General features: G+C 40.9%; 1 protein-coding gene across 1 annotated transcript; it reads left to right on the top strand.

The window, feature by feature from the left end:
* Positions 1-8,224: 8,224 nt before the first annotated feature.
* On the top strand, positions 8,225-25,617 carry gatc (glutamyl-tRNA amidotransferase subunit C). The gene is made up of 6 exons (XM_080853643.1): positions 8,225-8,434; positions 12,390-12,440; positions 13,034-13,203; positions 16,594-16,697; positions 25,014-25,078; positions 25,249-25,617. Exons 1-5 carry the CDS (start codon positions 8,261-8,263, stop codon positions 25,073-25,075), a joined length of 561 nt encoding a protein of 186 aa, XP_080709769.1. The 5' UTR covers positions 8,225-8,260; the 3' UTR covers positions 25,076-25,078; positions 25,249-25,617.
* Positions 25,618-27,648: the final 2,031 nt, after the last annotated feature.

Here is a 27,648-nt window from a genome sequence, read left to right as displayed (position 1 = left end):
GAACCCACAAAACACAGACACACACACACACACACACGAACAAACACGAAAAGATGAAAAGAAGATGTATGCTTTGATGTTTGATAACAATTGGGACCATTTACATTTACATTTATATTTACTTGTGTTTAGGATGTCAGATGCCTTTGTGTTTTGCTCAATTATCTTAGACTGTCTCCTTGGCTGTGGTGGTTCTCAAATGCTTCTCCAAACCCGATAAAAGATATTTATCTTATAGTATCAAATTACAGAATGACCCCCTGATAAGTTACCTATTGGGGCTGGGAGATGACCAGTGTATGCGAGGGTGATGAGTCCAATGACGGGTAAGACTCCCGAATGGCCACAGAGGGGGCAACCTAAGGCAGGACATCACCCGTCACTGGACAACTCTGTGAAAGATGTGACTCTGAGAAAGAAAGTTGATTTGATGCTATGTATGGCTTCATAGCATCAAGGGGTGGACTGGAAGATTCATGATCAAGCAGCTGCTGTGACCACCAGCGGAATACCCAAAATGGTAATCTTATCATGGTCAGAAAGGAAAAGTCCCCACACTGGATTTCCTCAGACACCTGGGGTCAGGAAGCAAACTGAGGTGTGAGTGACTGCAATGAATCATAGTATGGGAATGGGGGAGGCCATTGAGAACCATCTCAGACAGAGAACCCAGATTATCATATACCACAACAAAAGGTTGCCAGACCTGTTTGCATTACAAGCCTAGCTCATTTACATTAGAGGCCTAGGAGTGGTCTTAAAACAGTATATATGCCTAGAATTGTGAATGCTTGTTATTCAGTCCTACACCGCTGAATCCGGAGTAAGGCTGCTTCGTCACTGCACATTATTGGAATAAAGATTGCTGCATCAGAAACAAAGAAACCTCTATCATTTCTTACAGGTCTAGTAGGCACGTCGATGATTTAGATGAGAGGATCAAGGAGTCTAGTTCAGGGAGGTCGGTGGGTGCGAAGAATTCAAGGATAGCACCCGGTTGAAGGGGTGTTGCCATGGCACATTTTGGAAGGGGTGTAGGGTCATAGGGGGGGAGGAAACTTTGAATTTGTTCTCTTATTTTGAGTATTTTATTATTGAAAAAAGGTCATGAAATCATTACCACTAAAGATTATGGGAACCGAGTGTTCGATTGTGTTGTGTTTTTTGTTAGCCTAGAAATAGTGTTAAATAGGAACTTTGGGTTGTTTTTATTACTATCAATCAATGAAGAATAGTAAGCTGATTTCGCCTCAGAGAGTACTCGTTTATATCTTAGAAGACTATCCTTCCACGCCAGGAGGAATACCTCAAGTTTGGTGGAGTACCATTTCTTTTCTAGTTTTCATGTGCTTTGTTTAAGTGCACGAGTCTGGTCAGTGTACCATTGGGCTAGTTTTTTCAGTTTTCTTATTCTCTTTTTTAGTGGTGCAACAGCGTCAAAGGTTGAGTGCAACGCATGTGACGCCTTCAGTCAGTAGGTCGATATAAGGTGGGGAAGTACATATGTCATTTGCTTTGCCAGCGGTAGGAGCTGAGGTGAGGGCGACGGGTAGTTTTGATATAAATTCAGCTGTAGTCCTGTCAGATAGACAACGGCTGTAGAAGTGGGATATTTCCGATGTTGGACGGATTTCTAATTTCATGTTGAATGTAATTAGGTGGTGGTCCGAGAGGGTAGTATTTTGGGGTAGAGCTATAGGGCGGTCAATTTCTAGACCATGCGTTAATACAAGGTCAATGGTGTGATTATGGTAGTGAGTTGGTGTCATTGCGATTCCCCAAAAAGTTCTGACATGCCAGACTTTTCGTCGTGGGGTTTTCGAACGTCGCAGACGAAAACATCGCAGGTCGCAAGCGTGTCACACTACAAGACCTCGCCTCGTCGCAGACTTTTCATAATCGGGCTGAAATCGTGTGGTGTGAACCTGCCATACACAATATCTTTAACTAGGAAGTTCCTAGAGACCCGAAACTCAGTGCATTGCCTACATGTATCATAACATTTGTTATTTGTTTTCATAACATGTGTACCTATGCATGTATACCTAATACCACACTGAACACAACAGAGGTGGTTTTAAGTCTCTGCGACCTACGGTTCCTGAGATACACAATGTATTTAACTAGAGACCCGAGACTCAGTGCATTGCCTACATGTATCATAACATTTGTTATTTGTTATCACCACACTATTTTTAACATTGTTATAACATGTATAGGGGCAGCTGTGGCCTACTGGTTAGGGTTTCGGGCTGGTAACCGGAGGGTGGCTGGTTCGATCCCCGACCAGTAGGAAAAATGTCGGCGGGGGAAGTGGTAGAGCACTGCTCTCCCATGCCCACATCCACAGCTGAGGTGCCCTTGAGCAAGGCACCTAACCCCGATCACTGCTCACCGGGCGCCGCTGAAGGCAGCTCACTGCTCCGGGTTAGTGTGCCTCACTGTGTGCTTCTCTACCCTGGATGGGTAAAATAAAAAAAAGAGACTAAATTCAGAGTGTGTGTGTGTGTCACTATATCTGCCGTTAAAACAGTCCCTAGTCACTAGGGCTCCATTTCCATGTATAATTACCCCCACCAGACCCACTAGATGGCGCTGTTGTGCAGAAGTCTCAATCCATTCCTACTTCGTGGCAAACTATATATATATTTTAGCGTAAATATTTGTGTGAATAAACTTGACTCACAGGCATTATAGTCTTGTTTTGGAGTAATTTGATTGTGTGTTTTTCTGCCTGTGTGTTTGCTAGCAAAGTAGTCTGTGGGTGAATTTTAAGGCACATCATCAGTAGTTCACCACAGGTTCACAGGCCTTTAGTAACAAAACACCCTCCTCTGAGGCGGCCCCGCTGTAGGTAGATCAGACCTCTGCGTGTGTCTTATGTCCAATAGTATCTAAAGTTTTCCTCTGGAAAATCCAGTGTGGTTTCCAAGGAATCTCAAAGTCATGTGATGGCCTTTAGTGTTCTATGTTGTTGAGTTTGTTTAATAGTTCAATATAAAGAAAGAGAATTTGAGTTTTAAATACTACTGCCTTTCTAATGGGAAGTTCCTTACTTTGTTTGGTTTGTTAATAGTTAAATAAGAAGAGATAGAGTTTAAATACCATTGCCTAATATAGATGATAGAGGATATAGGTTTAAGTAGATTGGACTAATTAGAGTTGGACTAATATATATAATAAAGGATATAGAGTTAAGTAGATTGGACTTATTAGAGTTGGACTAATATATAACTAGAAAATGCATTTCCTGAAGGAAATACCAGTGCATGAAATGCAAAAGTTAAGAAAGGAAGAAGAAAAGAAAGAAGAGTGAAAGAAGGAACAAAGAAAGGAAAAAAGAGTAAAAGAAGGAAAGAAGAAGAGAAAGGAGAGTGGAAGAAGGAAAGATGAAAGGAAAAAGGAGTGAAGAAAGGAAAGAAGAGTGGAAGAAGGAAAGAAGAGTGAAAGAAGAAACGGAGAGTGAAAGAAGGTAAGAAGAAATGAAAGTAGAGTGAAAGAAGAGTGAAAGAAGGAAAAAAGAAAGGAAAGAAGAGTGGAAGAAAGAAAGAAGAAAGGAAAGAAGATTGAACAAGAGTGGCTCTGGATAAAGACAGTAAAGAGAGAGTGAAGAAGGAAAATACTAAAAGAAGGAGGAAAAAAAGGAGTAAAGCAGTGAGATGCAGTGTGAGAGAAAGAGGATTGAGAGGGATAGAGAGAAAGATGGAGAGAGAAAAAAGTAGAGTATGTAAGGTGTCTCTTAATATTCCTAGTTATACAGTTGAATGGAGAGGGACAGAGAGAAGTTTCTACGTTAAGCGGTTCGGGCTGAATTAATCGCAGAATAATAATAAGAAGAAGCCTAGGAATAACAATACAGGGCATTTCATGCACTGTAATTATAGGTTTATGAGAACAGGGGGTGGGGGGAAGAAATGAGCAACCTGTCTGAGGAGTGTGAAACTATGGGGGGAGTGCTAATGAAAACTAGATTGAAGAAAAAAGTAATCAACGACACAACGATCTAAACTAATCATCCGTTGCAATACAAATGTAGCATATTCACCTGATACTTAGCGACTGTAGCTACAAGACTTACCTTTAACCTAACCTGATTTTGAATACAGCGGTAGGGGTAGCTAGTAATAACTCACTTGATAAATACATCGGTTGGTAGATTAAGAAAATGTTACTAACGTGTTTTTACGAGAGTGAATGTAACGCTTGGCCAACTATTACCTCTGAATGTCAAAACACATTGATATTTACATCACGTATGCCATCAATACTTTCTCCAATATCATTTAATTTAAATTCATTGTCTTTAATAATTCAACTCTCTGTTTTACATGTAGCAAGTGGGCAAGAAGTGATAGTTTGGTGCCTACTTCCTCTCCAGTTTCACAGTTAGTCTATCTCTATCTCTCTTTCTTTCTGTCAAACAGTACTACGTCACTAATTGGGGAATGGGTTGCAATTGATTAGGCTACCTGACATATTATCCACAGGCTTATGTATAGGCACCTGGGGTCCTAAAGCCGGTAGCTTGTCAACACCACTGGTTCTTGTGATGTGTAGCAGAGGCACAGGTGCTGCGTGATCAACAGGTATGTTTGAGCAAAGGTTTCTAAGTTCTTCCGTTACTGATGACTAGCTTGCTAAGTGGCTACTTGTTAACTATTGTATAGGAGGGCAGACAGTGGCAGAGCCGCTGTAGTTGGATGTGCGTGATGTGCGTGGAGGGAGTGACGCTGTGTATTTGGATCTTGGAAAGGTATGTGTTAACCTGAAACGTGTACTGTGTTGCGTACCAGCGGCCATTCATTTTGCACGGACAATTGATGACAATGTAATGTAGCCTGTATTTAATGTATTGCTGTTTTTAATTAATGTTCTGCCATCGCCTTTAACATGTGTGCTGTTTTAAGGCTGGAGATTAGCACAGCTGATGATTCTGGTGATTTGCCGTTTTGAACTATGGTTAAGTACCAGCAACCTTTTAACCAGTGTTTGTTTTATGTGTTTACAGTGTACCCTCGTAGCTACACAGGGGTGCTAGTTGCTGTTCTCTTTGTATGTTTGATGCATTGGTGCCGCTTGTATTTTGGCACTACCGTCATCCTCTTACTGAACTACTCTACTACCACCCCATACCCTTTCTGAACATTCATATAGCTATCAAATGAAATACAAAAGGTCATTCTTCATGAATGAGCATGCAAACATCAATGATTCTAAATGAATATCTTAGTATTCAATAGAAGTGAGATCAGTGCCATCATTTGGAGGTAGAGCATGGTGTGTCATAGTTTGGGGAGGCGACAATATTAAAACAGTGGACCAGACATAATATTCCAATGAAAATCAGGATCACAGGAACATTAACCTCAGCAGCCTAGTCTCTGCCACTCACACTCCTCAGTGTGGGCGATGTCGAGGACACCGTAGAGCAGTGTACCACTGACATCGCAGCCGTAACCTCACTATTGATGAAACATTAAGCATGGTAGTTCCTGACCAGTGTTTTTTTTTCCAAATACAGCATGACATCTGAACCCCTGCTCTGGTAGTGCTAGGCAGTTCGTCCCACCAACGTGGAACTACAAATGGACGTTGGATGATGGATGTATGGATGTTGCTATGGTTCCCAGTTTTGCCTCTCTGTAGGTAAACCTGAAGGAAAAAAGAAACACACGATAATTCATTTAGCAGACATTTACAAAATGCCAATCTGCACCATACCAAAAACGCAATGTCACTGAAACTGATGAAGCATATGGTTGTCACAATACCAAAACACTTGGTTTTGAACACTTAACAAATGGCATTCGTATTAGTAATAGCCTACAGCAAGATATTAATGAAAACTACATGGTGACATCATTGCATTGATTATACAGGGCTATTAGACCTATTGTCCGTATTTGACTATACGACTACATAGTTATTTCCATAAGTATGAATTACATAATTTGACAGATGTAAAATTCATTCACATTCATGTTTTATCTTAATTCATGGAATAATAATTTTTCCTTCACTAAAAATAAAATAATTAGCTCAAGATCCACCCTCAGCATGTAGCCTATTGCATCAAGTGTGTATTATTTGGTACACTTTTGTGTGCATTCTGACCTGATGATCATATAGGCCCACATACATGAAATTGTTGGTTATTTAGCATGTATAGCGATTTCTTACTAGAGTTTAATGTTGATTCTAAAACTGATTTTTCAAATCCTTGATTGTGATTGGCTAAAAGGCGTTGTAAAATCCAGCATTACCTTACAATTTGACCTGATAACATTCCATATTACTGCGCAGCGAATGGCAAGGCATTCATATAGCGCATTTCATACCCAGTGTTCCATCTGGCTGTTGCGTTGCTTCAAGGGTTGCGTGGCAACGATTTATTTAGGAACTATCATTTTTAGTGGCGGAAGAATGACGGTTTATCATTAAACTATTGTTTCTTAAATTAAATTGTCTTGATATATGAAACCATATCAAATATTTGTTGTAACAGTTTTAGAAAAGCTGTTCTAAAATCAGCGCAAACCACCTCTTGGGGCTTGTTGCTTAACAATGAACTGGGCTACGTTCTTGCAGCCAAATTGACACTTGCTTGATGTTTGACTGTGTTAGGGAAGTTGTTTGCAACCTAGCCAACATAGCTTTCACAATAACATTGCAAAGAAGTTAACGCAAGAGCACTTAATACTAGCATCAGGCGGAAAAACGAAGGAAAAAAAACTGTAATACTAGCATCAATGTCCAAGAGTGTTAAAACAACCTTGCTAACATCACTAACGGGATGTCTTGCTAGTGGCTGTTTATGACACACTAGCAAGTCAACAACATTCCTTACACAGTCAAACATCAAGCAACTGAAACACAAGACAAGGCAGACGTCCTCTTTTACCCTAACATGTCCTCTTTTCGAGACCTAAATGCGTCCGGGTAAAAGAGGAGAAAACAAATACATTCCCGTCAATCAACCGTAGCAAATGGCAATAAGATGTTTTAGGCGCACCGTCGCTAATGACAGTAGGCTAGCCCCTACACTTTGTGTAACAGCAGTTCTAAGTTAACTGCAAAACATAAAATAGCCGAAGATAGCACTTACCTTTACAGGAGGTCGTACGTGTTAAGTTGCGGTTGAACTTGAAGTTGAAATCGATCCGAACAGCTTGGAGAGGATGTGTGGAGGTTTGCGTGGCTTGCGTAAGCTAACGGTTCCGCTAGCTGGGTAGCTGACTCCCGTTAGCCAAACTAACTAACTGTATCGTTTTGTTTGCCAAACCACGGCAGACAAAACGCAAAAAAAAACTTCCGTCACGTTGTGGCTTTGTGTTATTTGCCGCTACACAAACGTGGACCTTACTTGTTCACAACAGTGTTTCGGGTATAATTACTTCGTTTTACCACTGTAAATGACCGGCAGCTTTAACAGGCTGGGGTCCTGTTTAAATTATGTATTTAACATTCAGGCATATATTTAACAGCTACGCCACTGAGTCAATACGTCAAAATGCGACAGACAAAATGGCGTCTCTATGACGTACCTAGTACGCTGCCCTAGTAGCTACTTTGCCCACACTGGCAAAGCATCCGGAGATGGCATGCATTTCTTGATGTTTCTTTGTCTCTCTTTCATAAGGTTGCTTGGGTTGTCATGGTGGTTGCTATGGCAATTGAGTGTTTGCCTTCATTTTGACATCCCACTTCTGACATATCTTTTGCACCACGGTGATAGCCCACTTATACTTACACCTGCACTATGTACTTATACTAATATTGTATCAATACTGTTCATATTCCATATCTATTTCTTACTGTACATATCTCATTTATTTACATATTCCACTTTACATTTGCACAAACTCTGTGCTTTTACTGCTTTTTTGCACTTCTGGTTAGATGCTTAACTGCTTTTCGTTGTCTGAGTACTCTGTGCAATGACAATAAAGTTGAATCTAATCTAATTTAAGTTCTCTCTGCCTGTTTAGCTATCTATCCATCTTTGACTCTATCTATCTTGATGTCTTTGTCACCTTTCCAGGTCTTATTAGCCTACATGTGTTTTTAGAGCCTTAAATGTAAAAATTCCTCGCCACTTTATGAATTAATATAATGAAATATAATTTTGTTGTTATACTGCAGTATTGTTGGGCTTTTACTTTGAATTTGTACCGTCTCCAATCCAGAAATCGAGACCGGAAGCGACCGCCACTACTCAGGCGTTTACAGTTTCGCTGTAAGTTCTAATGTTTTCAGTGCAATGTTTTCGCGAACAATTAGGCGAAATTTGCAACATGCTGCAATTCATCTAAGATGTATCAATCATCAGCACAATGCACTGGTGACTTCTGGACCAGGTCAATTGGCGCAGTGTTCCTTCTTTACGGTTTTAACTCCTTACTTCAGTGACGTAAATTATGTTCACAATTCAAAGGTAAGAGCATCTCGATAACGTTACTCACTGACCGTCTACTCGTCAACGTGTTTGTTTCTCTTAAGCCTACTTTTAATCAATGAAATCCACGGGAAAACGAGAAGTAGTGGTGCATTAAGAACAACTCAGAACTCGGATATTTCCGACTTGAAATTTCAGCAGTAAAGAGTTTTGGTCCAAAACTAGTAATCCACTTGAAAAGTGTAGGATTATGGCTTCGCTTGGTCGTTCCATTTGCTTAAAAAAAGCTATATAAGAAAGGTTCTAAGATTTTTTTTTGAAAGTGACAGGACATATTGCTGAATATAATGCTAACTAGCCTGCTATTTCAGTTTGTTACATGCCTGCCAGGTGTGGTTCTGGTGGATCGAAATGCTCGCTTTAATTTGAGTGGGCGTGTCGTAGCATGTGGAAATAGTGTAAAATCTACTGTACCCGGTGTTGTACCCGATTCAGCACCCCCGTCGGCAGATGCACCCCCTTGACGCACCACTCCCTTGATCGGAAAGGAAAGCAGTTCGCCTAAACAAACGCAGGGAAAAATACTATACTACGATTTCATTATTTGTGAAAGAGATGGAAGAGAAGAACACAAGTGATTACAGTCTTTAGAACTGTTCTAAAGAGTACAAACAACCGATATGTACAGTAACACAGAGTAGTAAAATATGACAAAGACTATAGACATGAGGAATGAATGAAGAATAAGCACCCCCTGTTCACTTTTACTAGGAAGGTGGCACATGCATGAAACTCACTCTGCTTACTAATACTAGTCCCATGTCTGTACTCTGAAAAGCATTTGATGATCGGATCAACAGAATTCTTTTAAAGGGGGGGGGGTGCATATCACGACAGGCCTATTTTCACACCAGGCAGAATATGCACCCCCCCCCCCCTTTAAAAGAATTCTGTTGACCCCAACATCAAATGCTGCTTATTCTTCATTCATTCCTCATGTCTATAGTCTTTGTCATATTTTACTACTCTGTGTTACTGTACATATCTATCCATACTGTATCTTATTTATAGTCTTTTAATAAGTTAACAACCTTACTGCTCACATTGCACATACTGTATCTTATTATATACAATAGTATCTCATTATGTATATACCACTGCCATTCATATGCACATATTCTGCACTTTCTGCTTATTTGCACTTCCTGTTAGATACTAAACTGCATTTCGTTATTTAGTCTTGTGAAACCGCGTGTCAAATACATTCAACTTGCTCATTCAAAATTACGTTAATTCATTTTGTAGTCATGGCTGGGGTAGGCTATATATTTCCACAGAACAAAAAGGTGTTCTTTTGCGTTTGCTATTATCCGAGGTTTTTGGAAGAAAAACATCGGTTGTTTACAGTCTTTAGAACTGTTCTAGAGAGTACAATCACTTGTGTTCTTCTCTTCCATCTCTTTCACGAATAATGAAATCGTAGTATAGTATTTTTCCCTGCGTTTGTTTAGGCGAACTGCTTTCCTTTCCGATCAAGCGAGTGGTGCGTCAAGGGGGTGCATCTGCCGACGGGGGTGCTGAATCGGGTACAACACCGGGATCCGTAAAGGCCCCCCTACACATTTCAACATGTGCTGTCTGTAGCCCACTCTTGCCACACACAGCAACATGGGCAGCAAGAAGGGGTGAAGAATGTTGCGACAGGGTTTTGGATGGGTTTTTAAAGGCTCTACCTCCTATTGTACTTTTTGTTATCCTTTGAGTTACAAGGTGACCTGCACAAAGTGATCTTGATGGGCAATAGGGGACAACTAATTGCTTGAGGTAATTTGGAGCTAAACCGTTTAGGACTTTGTATGATCGATGGAGCACTTAGTAATCAATTCTACTAGCCTGGATTCCAGCCCGAACCCCGCCCACAACAATTTTGGTCAGGGAGATTAGGTCTGGCTTTGTGCATATTGGGGAGACAATATCAGTTTTCAGCAAAACGATCTGACCAATGAAATTGTCAGAGCGGGCTTTATACGATGATGGACAGATGATCAACCAATGCTTGAATTGAATTAACCGGTAGATTTGAAATAGTACCAAGATGGCGGCGTGAATTAAGCTATCTACACGACTTTTTTAATGTTTACATTGACTCGGTTTGTTGTGTATGTGCAACACGAATGTTGCAGAGGATTGTTTGTCTTAACTAAAGCTCTCTAGACCATTATTGTAAGGTTATTGCTAAAGCTTAGACCAAAAATCCATTGAAACACATGGTAGCTAGCTAGCCTCACTGCTAATAAGTATAACGGGAGCAAGCATATCTCGCAGATATTGACGGCGCATTCATTTTAAAAGAGGAACAGAGAAACGCCATAAGGGCATTTGTCGATTGAAAAGATGTTTTTGCCGTCCTTCCTACGGGATCAGGTAAAGGTTTAATGTATCAGATGGTAATACTACGTTGCTCTGATTGGTTCTAGGTATCCAATTCAGCGAAGAGGCATTTTCTTTCCTGGTTCGTTGAAACACGCCCCATAATCACAGCCCAATGGGTCAGGATCATACTCATATTCTGACTAGAATTATGAGTATGACATCTTCAGGCTACAATTCTATATGACAGGGAGCTGGTATAGAGAGGCAAGCACGGGTGAGATCCGTCTCAGCGTTCTGTATTATTTGGAGGCTCAGATTTTGGCAATATTGTGTAGATGGAAAAAATATGTCTGAGATCTGTTTTATGTTTGAGTCGAGTACGAGGTCTTGGTTGATAATTACCATGTCAGCCACACTGACCACCACAGTGAAGCTCTTGCAACCCATCTTCCAATCTTTATTTTTTCGTTAACTCTATCTTTCTTTATGTCCTTAACACATTGCCAGATCTCTCGATCTCTATCTTTTTATCTATCAGTCTTTAAACGCCCCTCTCCAATCTTCCATTAGGCCTTCCTTCTCCATTGTTTGTCTGTCTTTGCATCCATTGAATTGCATTCAATATTCTAATATTTTACTTCGTATTTATTTAGCAATTTGAATGTGTTTGCTTTCGTGGTATTACCTTTAGGAAATGCAAAGCTCGTTTTTCATATTATTATGTTATTCACAGTGGACCTCATTCTCGAACATTCTCTTCAGTGTCTTCTCAACCCTCCTATTATTTGTGGGGTCAATTTGACCCCATTCAATAGAATTAAATGAAATTGTATTTATATAGCGCCATAACAATACAATTGCCTCTAGGCGCTTTACAGAGCCCAGAGCCTGAACCCCCTTAGTGCAAGCACAGGGGCACGAAAAAAACCCTGTTAGGCAGGAAGAAACCTTAAGCAGAATCACGGGGGACCCATCTGCTTGAGGTCGGCCGGGTGGAGATAAAAATGGGGGAAGGGGGATGGTTGTGTGACAGAAGGGGAAGGGAATTGACAGGGGTTGTACAGAGCCAGCATTTGGTCCATGTACGTAGTATATATACAGACATCCGGTGGTAAATACATGATACAGGCAAGACCAGTTTAGTGGGTATACACTGTTCAATGTTTAATGTCTCTAAAATAAATGATTTGACATAATTGTATTGTTTCATATTTAATGACTTTTCCGAGTTTAGTGCTTATATTCACTGCCATTTGCAGTGTTCGTGTAGTGTGTCGGCATCATGACTATAAATGTGAAACATAATTGGAAATGATACAAAAATATTATCATTATTAAGAAGAAATTTCTTAACTTTTTCTTAACTGCGTTCAAGAATTAGGTCCAATGTTGTCTGTTTGTACACGGTGCTTGAAATGTGCTCTATAAAGATTATTATTATTATTACCCAGAAATTATCCTCTTCAAATTGTTTTGCTCGTGTGCATTTGCTGCTTAGCTTAAGTGTTGAAACAGAGCAACAGCAGCTAGCTGTCACTCAATGACATGCTATTGATTAATGAGAAGTTGATGAATATCAACAGCAGATCTTAAAGTACAGGTGCATCTTTTATTCTCTCAGGTACCACAGGCGCCTAAATGGCAGGCAGCTATGAAGACTGGACCCTCTTTGGTAACTGATTTTCTATTACTTTTATCAAATGAGATTATAAAAGCCCCAAATAAGGATGACTTAATGAAAATTAAGTTTAAGTCCTTCATGAACTTCAACTTAATTTCTGTGAAAATCCTTTTCATTTAGACTGCATTATATCCTATGAAGCATAGTAGGGGAGTTACACGAGTGACATGCAAACAACCAATCACATTACACAAGTGACATGCAAACAACCAATCACATTTTGTGGGGTTGCTTACGTTCCACACCCACAACAAAGAGCGAACAAGAAGAGGTAAACAAGTCATTGTAGTCCTTTTTATTTATGTCCAAACAGTTTTAGTTCACCAGGCAGGAAGGTCTTAATCAATAGTTCTGATTGCTTTAGCAATTTATTCTCTAAGCTCTTGAACCTGTCTTCAGCTCACTCAATGTGGAATTGTACCACCTGTGTTGCCTTGCAACTTCTTTATTATGACCTTCAGGATTACTATCCATATGAGGTGATATTAATCCATGTAAAAACAATACACCCCATATAACCACCAATTTTAATATCACTGAACTATTACTGAATAAAAATGAACTATTTTTCCCTTTCCCTTTAGGCAATGGAAGTACCTAGTGAAGTAGTGAACAAACTGGAGAGACTTGCTCTGGTGGACTTCCGTAACCAGGAGGGTATAGATTGTTTGGAGAAAGCCATCCAATTTGCTGATCAACTTCTCAATGTCAATTCAGTGGCTGTGGAGCCAATGGACTCTGTTTTATATGACGGGTGAGCTTAGAACTGTGTGGATGTCACACACCATCCTCTTGTATTGTTCTGTTGTATATGACAGGTGAGCTTAGAACTGTGTGGATGTCACACACCATCCTCTTGTATTGTTCTGTTGTATATGACAGGTGAGCTTAGAACTGTGGATGTCACACACACCATCCTCTTGTATTGGTTTATAGTTGTGTCTGCTGGAGGCCAGCTGGGTAGAAGGGGGGGGGGGTGCCAGACGGGGGGGGGCTACACAGCATATATGGGGTAAATGTTATGGTATATACATTATGCATCCAAATTATGCAGCTACGTGGGTATTCAGTGTTCTTTTAGGGTTACTATACAAGGGTAAGTAGAGAAGGAACAGAAAAACACACCGATGGTAGCAATTATTTACAGTGCACGAAAATGCTAGCACAGAGTATGGGGTAAGTGTATAACATTATGGTGGGGATGGGTACGTGTGAGCTGAGGGTTTCTACAAGTAGATCGAGTTAGGAGACTACAGCAGCATCCCACAGCGAAGAAGGAGGGGAAAAAATAAACAAAGTCAGTGGGTAGAGTTCGGCTACAGATATGCATAGATGTACTTGATGGATATGGTGATGAGGGGCAATGTTATGCAAAGTCAATTTGATACCCGAGATACGCAAAGGCCTGCCTTGACACTACAACAAGCACTCACTATAGTCCACACCAACACTAAAACATAGCTGCAAGCAGCGATGTGGTGGCCAAGCTGGTCAGATGATCCAGAAGAAGCTTTCGATTCACTCAGAAGAGGCTTTTGATTTACTTAGTCGAGGCGGGATTCGAACCGATGAGGCTGCCTACGACAGGGTACCAATCACCAACTCACTTACCTAGTGAGCTATTGTCGGTGATGGAAATCACAGAGTTCAGTTACTCTTCCAAAATAGAAGCGTTTTTTTTCCTGTGGCAATGGTTGTCAAATTTGGACCAAGTTTAAATAGTTTAAACAGCTGTAATTCAGTCCTATTTTGACAAGTCGAGGTGATTGAGGTCTGAAGATAATCTGTTCCAAAATTTGGTGAATATTTGATATTCACCAAAAACGATATAGTCATTCATTCAAAATGGCAGCCACATAATTTCGGCAACATCAATTTGATTGAGTGTAACTAACAAACTTTTGACCACATGTTTAAATACATCCTCAACTTGTGGCGCTAGAGGGTTTGAATGGGTGACATGAAACTTGGTGAAATTGATGAGAGGACTGGTCCCAATAAGTGTGCCAAATTTCACAACTTTTGACCATGTGGTTCTAGGGGCTGCCATAGACTCCCCATTGCAGAAGAAGAAACATATAATAAGTAAAAGTTTGAGGGTCTGCCACGCCCACACCTTTGAGATTTTGAACAATCCCTCAATACAATTTGATCCCCCATGGCTGAAGAGTATCCTGACCAAGTTTGAAGGCATTAACATTAAATATGTAGGAGGAGTTGCGAAAAAATGCTTTTCCTTAACATTGGAATTAGCAGAACATTTTTATAACTGTTTATGATGTCGTTGTGCGTTGAACTCGCCTTGATCCAGGGAATCCAACGATACCTCATTTATCTCGTTTCCACCGGGGCCGGGCCGGTGCCGGAGCCGGAGCTGGTTCCTTTCAGCACCGGCCTGCGTTTCCACTGCCGGAGCCGGTTTCTGCACCAAAACTAAACGTCATGGAATGTTATGACATGCTCCTATGGTTACAGTTGTGAGTTATTCACGAGTGGTCTTCTTCCAGCGAGAAGGCAAATTCATTTCGATAAAAACTTTAATTATGTTTAACTTTTTAATACCATGTAGTACCATACGACCTAAAGTTAAAGTTCTGTTTACTTGGCCACGGGTTTCTATATTTCCTCACGTAGATCAAAAGAGTGGCAATGCAGTTCATGACCGGAGTTGACTAGCTACTACACTGATACTAACCAGTTGCCATAACAACCTTAGCATACCTTACAGCAGCTTGTGCTAGTTAGCTAGCTACTACACGAACTTGCTTAGTCGAGCTATTTTTTTTTTCGTTTTCAAGTGGCACATCTTCTACAGTACACACAATACAAAACCAGCACTATATCACGGTCTCAGTTAATGATGCAACTACGAGTTTTCTACGAGCAGGCAATGCAGCTCATGATGGAAGTTGACTAGCATAACAGCTATAATAGTAGTACCTCACGACAGCTAGTGCTAGTTAGCTAGCTGCTACAAGAACTTGCTAAGTCAACTACTAATTTCAAGTGTAATATCACACAAAAACAACAAGCCAGATTGAAAGACTTAATGTATACAAGGCAGACAAACCAACACATTTTGATGGATGAAAGCTTTCTTTATTAGTTTTAATGTGTTTGTTATCAGGTCTGTTGTCCTTTTGAACCCTGCTGTCTCCGACTCTCCTCGTATTTCCTCATATATTTTAGCTTTCCTTACTGACTTTTCAATTTTGTCTTGCATTTCTGTTGATGGCTAAATTGCTGTCGAGGTATGTATTTAATCCGTGGTCCACTGCTGGATCGATTTTCCATGTATGTTGTCACCGTTTTCACTCATCATCTTGAGTAACGGCTGAAAAAAATGGCGGCGGAAATGTCTGTTTCTGGTGAGTTAACTCCGCCCACCTCTGTGACATAGTTGGTGCCCGATTTTGGGCCCAGCAATTTTAGGGAGCCGGGCCGGTGCCCGATTTTCGGCTCCGGCACCAACCCGGCCCCGGTGGAAACGCAAGAACTGGTGCCAGATTGGGCACCGGCCCGACTCCGGCACCGGGCCGGCCCCGGTAGAAACGAGGTAATTGTGGAAAATGTGGCATATGGTTCAAAAGTAACATACATGTAAATACATCTTCAACTTTGACCCATTGGTGGCGCTAGAGGGTTGGAGTGGGAGACATGAAACTTGGTGAAATTGATGAGAGGACTGGTCCCAATAAGTGTGCCAAATTTCACAACTTTTGACCATGCGGTTCTAGGGGCTGCCATAGACTCCCATGTGTGTAATAGCCTAATAATAATAAATAGAAAACCAATAGGTGGCTTTCGCAGCTTCGCTGCTTGGCCACCAACAAGAAGAGGTGAAGAATGTTGCAACAGGTGATTAGTTTTTGACGCAATTATTCATGACTATTGGATGCACTAAGGGGGAGTGTCTTTAGTCTCGATTTGAAAATGGAAAGGGGTGTTCTTTTCAGGGCTTCATTTGATTATTTGGGGCTATCTCTAGGACATAAAAATGGTCAACTAGTTTAATTTGTGTTATGAAGGCATAAACACCTGAGAAAAAAACTGATCAGAATTGAATAGATCAAAATGTATCATTTAGATAAAAAGTATCAGCTTGCGATCTCCCTAATCTAAAGTATGTGTGGTTTCTTTCCAGATCATTATACCTGCGGAAGGACACCATAAATGAGGGAGAATGTGCTGAAGAGCTGCTCCATCTTTCTAGTCAAGTCATTGATGAGTACTTCGTGGCTCCAACAGGTGGGCAAAAGTGTGACATCTGTTGTGTCAACAGTGCAATTGGAAACTAGCTCATTTGGTTCAAAGGCAGAAAGGTGTATTGTCTTTTCAGGAGGGAATTAGAAGAAAGTTTTGCATTCCAGTTTCAACTCAAAACAATAGTTGTTCAGAAGCAACCTTAATGTACTGGCCCATAACTTCAATCAATGCTTGGAACAGAGATCATAGCTACACAATAGACCAAATAAGCCATCGCTACACAATAGAACCAGTGTCAAATAAGCCATCGCTACACAATAGAACCAGTGTCAAATTAGCCATCGCTGCACAATAGAACCAGTGTCAAATTAGCCATCGTTGCACACTAGAACCAGTGTCAAATAAGCCATCGCTACACAATAGAACCAGTGTCAAATAAGCCATCGCTACACACTTGAACCAAATAAGTCATCGCTACACAATAGAACCAGTGTCAAATAAGCCATCGCTACACACTAGAACCAAATAAGCCATCGCTACACAATAGAACCAGTGTCAAATAAGCCATCACTACACACTAGAACCAAATAAGCCATCGCTACACAATAGAACCAGTGTCAAATAAGCCACCCCTACACAATAGAACCAGTGTCAAATAAGCCATTGCTACACACTAGAACCAGTGTCAAATAAGCCACCCCTACACAATAGAACCAGTGTCAAATTAGCAATCGCTGAACACTAGAACCAGTGTCAAATAAGCCAGTCCACCCTCTCCACTTCTTCCCTGTTGATGGTAAGTGGGGTCTGCGTGGTCCTCTTGGGCCTCCTAAAGTCCACAATGAGCTAATTTGTTTTTGCTGTGTTTAGGACCAGATTGTTGTCCACACACCACTCTGCCATGTGTTCGATCTCCTGCCTATAATGGCACTCGTTGTTGTTACTAATGAGCCCCACCACAGTGGTGTCATCGGCGAACTTGATTATGGTGTTGGATGAGTGTATAGGCACGCAGTCATGGGTGAAGAGCGTGTAGAGGGCTGGGCTGAGTACACACCCCTGGGGCGCACCTGTGTTCAAGGTTACAGTTGAGGATGTCATATGCCCTATTCTGACATTCTGTGGTCTGTTTGAGAGACAGTCCAGGATCCATGAGCACAGTGAGGTAGGGAGACCAAGATTAATGAGTTTGAGGTTTCACAATAACAATTGCACAACTAATATTACTAGATACATATAATAGGCAACATGGATCTCATTCATATCTCATCCAGTCGAAATATTAACAGGATTGAACCCATCTTTATTACAGCGTATCAACATAAGGTTCAGGCTCTGGGCTCTGTTAAGCGCCGAGAGGCAATTGTATTGTTATGGCGCTATACAAATAAAATTGAATTGAATTGAATTGAATTGAATAAGAACAGAACATACCGTAAATCCTCAAATAGTGGCCAGGGCTTGTATTTACTTAGGCTGCACAGCGCACCGGCCTTTATTTGGGGCAGGCTTGTATTAGGGGCAGGCCTTTATTTCTTACTTATCTTCTGTTATAGAATTGTATTATTTAAATAATGGGCATAATTGCAGTAGGCGAATATAATTCATTGCATATGCGTTCAACACTTCCTGCACATCGCGTAGCGCTTTAGGTCGGGGTGTGTCAACGTAAAAAATAAACATCGAAGTTATGGTCTCCACTGTCAGTCACGGAGGAAAATATTCCCAAAGCCTTGAATTTAATAATTTTTCTAGACACTCTATTATGCTTATTGCGGACTGAAAACATGTATTCAACGAGCTGGTTTGATATTCAGCCTAACTTACTTTCTACCTCCACCTGCTAGTCGTAGCCTATCGCATTCGTCTCGGGTCAATATCAAACTTCTTTGCTGCTTTTTCTCCCGAATGTTCTTCAGCAATCAGCATACACCATCTCTTTGAATTTAATATCAAAGTTACGTAAGTCTACTGCTTTATGATCCCTTCTGGAAAAAGTAACCTAGCCAACTGAAACGTTACAGATAAACAACAGTAGGCTATACGATACGTGCATTTAGGCTAAATATACGCCTAGTAGTCCTACGTGAGGACATTTCTTTTTTAATTGCAAACAGCCCATGAGATTAGCCAACAATATTATATAATATAATATTAAACATGAGGAGAACATGTATTTGTGAAATGCATTCAATTCAATTGTGATGCCTTTGAGCCGACGGACTGATGCTGGTAGGCTATAGTAATATACCGGTAGGCTACTTTCATTTACCCCCGGCTTGTATTCGGGGCCCGGCCTTTATTTGTCCGTATGGACCACGACCCCGGCTACTATCTGAAGCCCGGCTTCTAATTGAATCCCGGCCCTTATTTGAGGATTTACGGTAGCTAAATCTCCGCTTAGCATGCTAATCACTACTAATAGCACTAGCAGGTAGCCCAAAATGTGGTATTTAATACACGATCTATCACAGTAGCAACTTCATGAAAACCCTTACTTTCATTAGGTATGCACATAATGCCTCACATACAGGTCAAACAATGATGATTTAAGCATTGGAAATGTATAAGGCACAGTACGGTCAACTACTTGGCGACAAACTGAACTCGTCACAATCTTAACTGAGGGAGCTGCACGCACGCAGACAGCGTTGCTAGGCAACATCACTATCAACAGAGTTTTTCATACAGTTAACGTGCGGAAAGGCATTTTACGGCTGTTATTTTTTTTTACGCGGAAAACACGGAATCACCAAAAACGTGACACAGAATTTGCTTTTTTTGACGCAGAAAACTATTTGCCCTACCTATGCTTAATGAACACACACATCCAATCACACACCTCCCATGCTTAATAATAATAATAATAATAATAATAATAATAATAATAACTTAGTTTTATATAGCGCCTTTCAAGTAACCCAAGGTCGCTTTACAAAATGAGATGGGGCAGGGGAATAGGGGGAGAAGAGAAGAGGGAAGAGTGATTTAGGGACCATAGGCCTCAGAGAATAAGTGTGATTTGAGGTGCTTTTTGAACGTAGCCAGTGTGGGGGCTTGGCGGATATGGAGAGGTAGACTGTTCCAAAGGGTGGGGGCAGCAACACAGAAGGCTCTGTCACCAAAAGTCCGTAGCCTGGACCGGGGGATGACAAGTGGGTCCATGCCAAAGGACCTCAGGGACCTTGAATAGGGGGGATGATGGATGAGATCGCGGAGGTACTGGGGAGCAAGAGCATGGAGGGATTTGTATGTAAGGAGTAGGATTTTGTAGGTGATGCGTGACTTTACTGGGAGCCAGTGAAGTTTCTTGAGTGTAGGGGTAATGTGTTGCCACCGCTTTGTGTGTGTGAGGATCCTGGCAGCCGAATTTTGGACCCGCTGTAGTTTGTGCAGTGCATTTGTGGGGAGACCACAAAGCACACCATTACAGTAGTCCAGGCGGGAGGTGATGAAGGCATGGATTAGAGTCTCCGCAACAGTGTCTGACAGCGAGGGCCGGAGTCTGCAGATGTTTTTTAAGGTGGAAGAAAGCAGATTTGGTGGTTTTACTGATGTGGGCTTGGAGTGAGAGTTTGAAAACACACATTACACACATCTAATCACACACTTCCCATGATTAATGAACACACACATTCAATCACATACCTCCCATGAATAATGAACACACACACACATCCAATCACACACCTCCCCTGCTTAATGAACACACACATCCAATTTGTGTCTATACCTCCATCATGCCTCTACCACTGCCATTATAGAAACAATGTGAAACAAAACGAAAGAAAGAGAAAATGCCCTTGGCTGAACCTCACTGAAGGTGTTTCACTGGCATCCCACCACTGCCACTAAATGTTGTAGGGTAATCGAGTGGCATAGGAGAAGTCGGACTGAGGAGCCCAAAAATGCTTTTTATCTTCCATGTGAACGAGAAGAAGTCCCATTTGTCAAAAACTCCGGCACACCAAACATGAAGAAAAGGAAAGTAACAAACAAAAAAACAACACAAAAACAAAGAAATGTATCTGTCTCACTAGCAACACTCCAGCAAGGCCTCCTTATCATGATGGCTACACACAAGAAACTCAAACGTTCTACTGGTTTCAGAACAGATAGCTTTTAAGTGGCCATCAACTAATTTCTTCCACCGGCAATAGCGGGCTCAAACTTATTGCCGTAATTTGGCACATCACCCCTACTGGGAAGAATATTGCACAAATTAAAATGAAACCTAAGGTCACACAATAACATAGAAGGCCTACACAACTTGCATGATCATAATGTCTCAGTCACATGTGTCTTGATGCTTATTTTTAATGGATATATTTAACTAGTCGACCATGCACCTGGCTTTATGCAGATGATCTCTTTAACTGGTCGACCATGCACCTGGCTATATGCAGATGATATCTTTAACTAGTTGACCATGCACCTGGCTATATGCAGATGATATCTTTAACTAGTTGACCATGCACCTGGCTATATGCAGATGATACCTTGACTTTTGTCAGCAGTTCAGAGACTTCATCCCTGCATTGTTATCCATTATCAACTCCTTTGTTAGATTTTTAGGATAGAAAATGAATTGGTTTAAATGTGAAGCTCTTGCTCTAACATCATACTGTACCAACACCTTATTCCAACCAGGCAACTTTAGATGGTCGGAGCAGGCTATTAGCAGGTCCTATTCCCCCAAACCTGTCAAATATTAACATATAAGTCAAAGTCAAAGTCAAAGTAGCTTTATTTGTCAATTACTTCAAATGTCAAGACATACAAAGTATTCGAAAAAACGTTACCCACTCTCCTACTGTGAAACATATACTACCCGAATTCCGGAAAAGTTGGGACGTTTTTTAAATTTGAATAAAATGAAAACTAAATGACTTTCAAATCACATGAGCCAATATTTTATTCACAATAGAACATAGATAACATAGCAAATGTTTAAACAGAGACATTTTATAATTTTATGCACAAAATGAGCTCATTTCAAATTTGATTCCTGCTACAGGTCTCAAAATAGTTGGGACGGGGGCATGTTTACCATGGTGTAACATCTCTTCTTCTTTTTAAAACAGTTTGAAGACGTCTGGGCATTGAGGTTATCAGTGTCTGGAGTTTTGGTGTTGGAATTTGGTCTCATTCTTGCCTTATATAGGTTTTCAGCTGCAGAAGTGTTTGTGGTCGTCGTTGACGTATTTTTCGTTTAATGATGCGCCAAATGTTCTCTATAGGTGAAAGATCTGGACTGCATGCAGGCCAGTTCAGCACCCGGACTCTTCTACAACGAAGCCATGCTGTTGTAATGGCTGTAGTATGTGGTTTTGCATTGTCCTGCTGAAATACACAAGGCCTACCCTGAAATAGACGTTGTCTGGAGGGGAGCATATGTTGCTCTAAAACCTTAATATACCTTTCAGCATTCATAGTGCCTTCCAAAACATGAAAGCTGCCCATACCGTATGCACTTATGCACCCCCATACCATCAGAGATGCTGGCTTTTGAACTGAACGCTGATACCACGATGGAAGGTCTCCCTCCTCTTTTGTCCGGAGGACACGGCGTCCATGATTTCCAACAAGAATGTCAAATTTGGACTCGTCGGACCATAGAACACTATTCCACTTCGAAATAGTCCATTTTAAATGAGCCTTGGCCCACAGGACACGATGGCGCTTCAGGACCATGTTCACATATGGCTTCCTTTTTGCATGATATAGCTTTAGTTGGCATTTGCAGATGGCACGGCGGATTGTGTTTACAGACAGTGGTTTCTGGAAGTATTCCTGGGCCCATTTAGTAATGTCATTGACACAATCATGCCGATGAGTGATGCAGTGTCGTCTGAGGGCCCTAAGACCACGGGCATCCAATAAAGGTCTTCGGCCTTGTCCCTTACGCACAGTGATTTCTCCAGTTTCTCTGAATCTTTTGATGATATCGTGCACTGTAGATGATGAGATTTGCAAAGCCTTTGCAATTTGACGTTGACTAACATTGTTTTTAAAGTATTCCACAATCTTTTTACGCACTCTTTCACAGATTGGAGAGCCTCTGCCCATCTTGACTTCTGAGAGACTCTGCCTCTCTAAGACATCCCTTTTATAGCTAATCATGTTACAGAACTGATATCAATTAACTTAATTAGTTGCTAGATGTTCTCCCAGCTGAATTTTTTCCAAATTTCTTGCTTTTCCAGCCATTTGTTGCCCCCGTCCCAACTATTTTGAGACCTGTAGCAGGCATTACATTTGAAATAAGCTCATTTAGTAGATAAAAGTGTCAAATTTCTCCATTTAAACATTTGTTATGTAATCTTTGTTCTATTGTGGATAAAATATTGGCGCATGTGATTTGAAAGTCTTTTAGCTTACATTTTATTGATATTTAAAAAACGTCCCAACTTTTCTGGAATTCGGGTTGTAAGTGCACTGGCACAACAGAGAGGACATACAAACATACAGACAAGACATTACATACTACAAGTAGAACATACAGATAAACAAATAGCACATAAAGTGAGGTTATGTAGTGCAAAAAAGGGCAATTTGGTACAGTGAGTGGGGGGGGGAATTTGGATATGACTGGGAGGAGTGAGGGGAGAGAGTTTAGTGTCCTGACAGCTTGGTGAATGAAGCTGTTGCTGAGTCTGGTGGTGCGGCAACGGAGGGTCCTGTACCTTCTTCCAGAGGGTAGTAGGCTAAACAGGATGTGTGCGGGGTGGCTGGTGTCATTCGCAATTGAGGTGGCTTTTCGTGTGAGCCTGGTGGTGTATGTGTCCTGCAGGAAAGGGAGTGAGGCACCAATGATCTTAGCAGCTGTGTTCATTATGCGTTGCAGTGCTTTTCTGCTGTGTACAGTGCAGCTGCTGCCCCACACAGTGATGCAGCTGGACAGGATGCTTTCAATGGTGCCCCGGTAGAAAGTGCTAAGGATTGGTGTCAGTGCTTTCGCTCTCTTGAGCTTACGCACCGCACCGTAAGTAGTTGACCGTACTGTGCCTTATACATTTCCAATGCTTAAATCATCATTGTTCGACCTGTATGTGAGGCATTATGTGCAAACCTAATGAAAGTAAGGGTTTTCATGAAGTTGCTACTGTGTTAAATCAGGTATTAAATACCAAATTTTGGGCTACCTGCTAGTGCTATTAGTAGTGGTTAGCATGCTAAGCGGAGATTTAGCTATGTTCTGTTCTTATGTTGATAGTATACGCTTTAATAAAGATGGGTTCAATTGTGTTAAGATTTCGACTGGATGAGATATGAATGAGATCCATGTTGCATAGTGTAATGTCCACTATTATATGTATCTAGTCATATTAGTTGTGTAATTGTTACTGTGTAGCAATAACTCATGTTAATGTAATTCAGCGCAGTGCTAATTAGTCCCCATAAAGAAGACTGCTTTGGTAACTCAGTGAATAATACGTGCCCTTCTTAGATTGTTGTTTGCCAGCCATCAACAGAACAGAAGTCTTAACATTTTTTGTATTAAATGCGATTGGGAAGATGAGCAAATGAACGTGACAACCGTTGAAAAGGGGGGCGTGGCCGGAGCAGAGTTCATCGCAGATGTGACATTTTCTGACTGCTTTTGTTCTTCAATTAATGCTTGTTCATTGTTGCAATCGTTGTTGTGTTTATTTGAAAGAAATTCAGTTCTACAGGGTAAAATACAGGGGGTTTTGGGCGATTTTGATGCACAAAATTATGTTTCCGTTTGAAAAGTTACAATTCCGTTTTCAATGGTCCATTCCGTTTCAGATGGTCCATTCCGCGTATTCCGTCCGTTTTCCGTTTTCGCGGAAAACTATTGGCCCTACTCTTAATTGTTGAATGTTAATGTTATATGTTATATTGTTATAATATCAGTGTTACAGAGCTATATGTTGTTCTTTAAATTGTTGTATGTTAATGTTACATTTTATATGTTTTATTGTCATAGTGTTATAGAGTTTTATGTTATTTTTTGGTATTTTTTGGTATATGTCATATGTATGACGTCTACTGCGTAGATGAATGATGCTGGCCAAGTCGTAAGAATTTTGCTGTGCTGAAGCAATTTGGTACATGCAACAATAAACACACTTTGACTTTGACTTCCTAATGTTTAAAACATAGTCTGGTGTGGACAGCATTTATCTTCTGTGGATGGTTAATTAATTCTTAAGTTCTAAATTGAACAAATGAGTTTAAAGTTTGCGTTCATTTTTTGTATGCTGCTGCCTACATTAGACCTTAAAAGTTAGCATGTGGAGAAACAGAATATGTTACAGTGAGGCTAATGCGTGTCTCAGGGACTGCTATCATTATGAGTGAAGTTGCAATATTTCATTTAATACTTTCCAGGTAACATCCCACTTGCAAGGAATGAAGAGAGAGCAACCCCTCTGGAGCAGGAGAAGGGTTAACTGGTAAGACTGACCCCACTTGTGTTGAAAGCTGTTACTGCACGTTGTTATAAAATGTACAGTACTATTAATGAATGTGTATCACTGAAGACATTTCTGTTTATGTTGATGTTGTATTGATAAGAGTTTATTTTCATAGCCTGTGAGATTAATCACCATTTTCTTTCCTTAAGGGTGTCAGTTCTGGGAAGAAACTGAGAGGAATGTGTCACTGAACACTACATCATGACCCAGCTGGTGTATATACACTCACATACACACTCAAGATGTTAATGCATTTACTATGATGTAAAATAGAAGAGTCAAAGATATTATTTATGAATGCTTTATCTCAAGCTTTAAATCATAGGTCAAATATATATAAACTGCATACACATAAACACTCAAATGTGTGATGTAATATGTAATGATTGCAATTTTGTGCAATTTGTTTTAGATTTGTTTTAGCCACCTAGGAAGATTTCTGTAAAGGTTTTTGATGGCTCTGTAGGTGGTTTCTTTGTATGGTGTGAAATTACCAATAAAATATGTTTGGAAATTTGTGTGGGCTTTGAGGACCATTTGACCCTTTGTAAGAGAACTGACATTAAATGGAACATATGAAAATATCACTTTTTTTAGTGTTTAATGGTTATCAATGGTTTGTTATTGTTTCTCTGTGTCAGAAAAGATTTGCTTCAGCGAGCACTTCAGATTTGCTGCTACTTGTGACGTCCCAAGCGGAGCTTATTGGAATGCGACTGCCCCTGAGACATGTAGGGAGTCTATCTACATGGCCTTGTTCCGCCCCCGCTGCAGTTTTGTTCTTGCAAGCATTGGAAACATTGGATACGCTAGCCAGCTCCATGAAGCATTGGAAACATTGGATACGTTAGCCAGCTCCATGAAGCATTGGAAACATTGGATACGTTAGCCAGCTCCATGAAGCATTGGATACGTTAGCCAGCTCCATGAAGCATTGGAAACATTGGATACGTTAGCCAGCTCCATGAAGCAAACTCTCTATTCTGCACAGAGCAGATCCTTATGCGCTGACCACTTTTCATCTGACTGTTTTGCCAAGCTGGGCCAGTGTACTGCTGGCACAATGGCCACCATGCTTAGTGCAGACGTTGTGCCGCATCTGAGGAAGCAGGTGTGTTGCCAGATGAGTCTCAGGACCCTGTTAATATTGTCCTCATTGGCTGTGGAGGGTAGCAGACTAGTCCTCTGGGTGTTGTGTCACAATTGAGATGTATGGATGCCATTTTGCAGTCCCATTATTGATTGTTGAGAGGCAGGCAATTCCATTGATTGTAGGAACAATGTCCAATGATAGTTTCTAGCGTGTCAGCCTGATTCTGTCGGTCAGGAGGACAGCAGGCAGTTTCTACGTCTTCTGACTAATCTGGAGAGATGGAAAGGTGAGTCCATCCTAGATTAGGTAGGCACACTAAGGATGAAGAGTGACTGAGCATCTTGTGTGGGGTAGATTACCGCCTTGGACTTGTGTCCCTGCTGCCACCATGTACCAGCCCTGTTGTCCCTGCTGCCACCCCATAGCTGCCCTGTTGTCCCTCCTGCCACCACGTACCAGCCCTGTTGTCCCTCCTGCCACCACGTACCAGCCCTGTTGTCCCTCCTGCCACCACGTATCAGCCCTGTTGCCAGTTGTTGCGGAGCACAGCACCTCATGTTGTATTACAGGACAGATGCTGGGTGACGGATTGTCTCTCCTATGTGGGGAGAGGGTTGACTCCCTGTGAAGACTGTAAATCCCACTTCGAATGAAGTAACTGAGCCAAAGGGCAAAAGTAGCTGATGTATACCCATGTATACATCAGCTACTGGAGGATTGGAGGATTATGACTTGATTATGACTTTGTTTCACAGAATGTGGGTAAGGTGAGTTTGGGCAATGCATACGGTAGTTTATCTGTCAAGCTGCCATGTGGAATGTGTGTTTGTGTATATCAAAATACTCAGTGGAAGCTGAAAAAAGTGAATGCGAGTGTTGTATTGACTGCATTTGAGGATCAACCGTCAGACAGATAATTATAGATTTACAAATTACATTTCACGAAAAATGCACGGGCAAAGTATAATTTTTAAGTTGAGAAAGATGTATTTATAAGAATCATACCATAAAAAGACCAAAAACATTTAGTACTATGTTTAACTTTAGGTAACAATGATGTCAAGCAAATACAAAAGTGGTCAGAAAGGGCGAGATCACAGATAGATGATATGACCGTTGTAAGACCCTTTGTAATCACTAGATCAGAGGAGGAGATTTATACAATTCCTGGCCTTTGAGTCGTCCACATTATCCACATGTAAATTTAAATCACCAGTGATAATAATCTTATCATAATTTGTATGGATAATGGTTTCAGTTTTCAGTTCAAAACATGCAGTCTGATAGGTGAAAATTCGTCAGGACTCCGGAGCTGCATATAAGTATATTTATTAGACAAACAACAACAACAATTGCAATCGGGCTCCCCTCCCAGCACAAGGCTAAAAGTGAAGCAATAATAAACCCCTCGCAAAATGTTTTTTATAGGCAGAAGTTTAGCTTCCAGCAGTAAGCT

This window comes from Sprattus sprattus (genome assembly GCF_963457725.1).
Source record: "Sprattus sprattus genome assembly, chromosome: 16".
Lineage (NCBI taxonomy): Eukaryota > Metazoa > Chordata > Actinopteri > Clupeiformes > Clupeidae > Sprattus > Sprattus sprattus.
This window is presented reverse-complemented; position numbering and strand designations above follow the sequence as displayed.

Coding starts and splice junctions, on each gene's coding strand:
- gatc (XM_080853643.1), top strand. CDS start 8,261: ATGTTTTCGCGAACAATTAGGCGAAATTTGCAACATGCTGCAATTCAT. Junction 12,441..13,033: donor TGAAGACTGGACCCTCTTTG/GTAACTGATTTT, acceptor CTTTCCCTTTAG/GCAATGGAAGTACCTAGTGA. Junction 16,698..25,013: donor GTACTTCGTGGCTCCAACAG/GTGGGCAAAAGT, acceptor AATACTTTCCAG/GTAACATCCCACTTGCAAGG.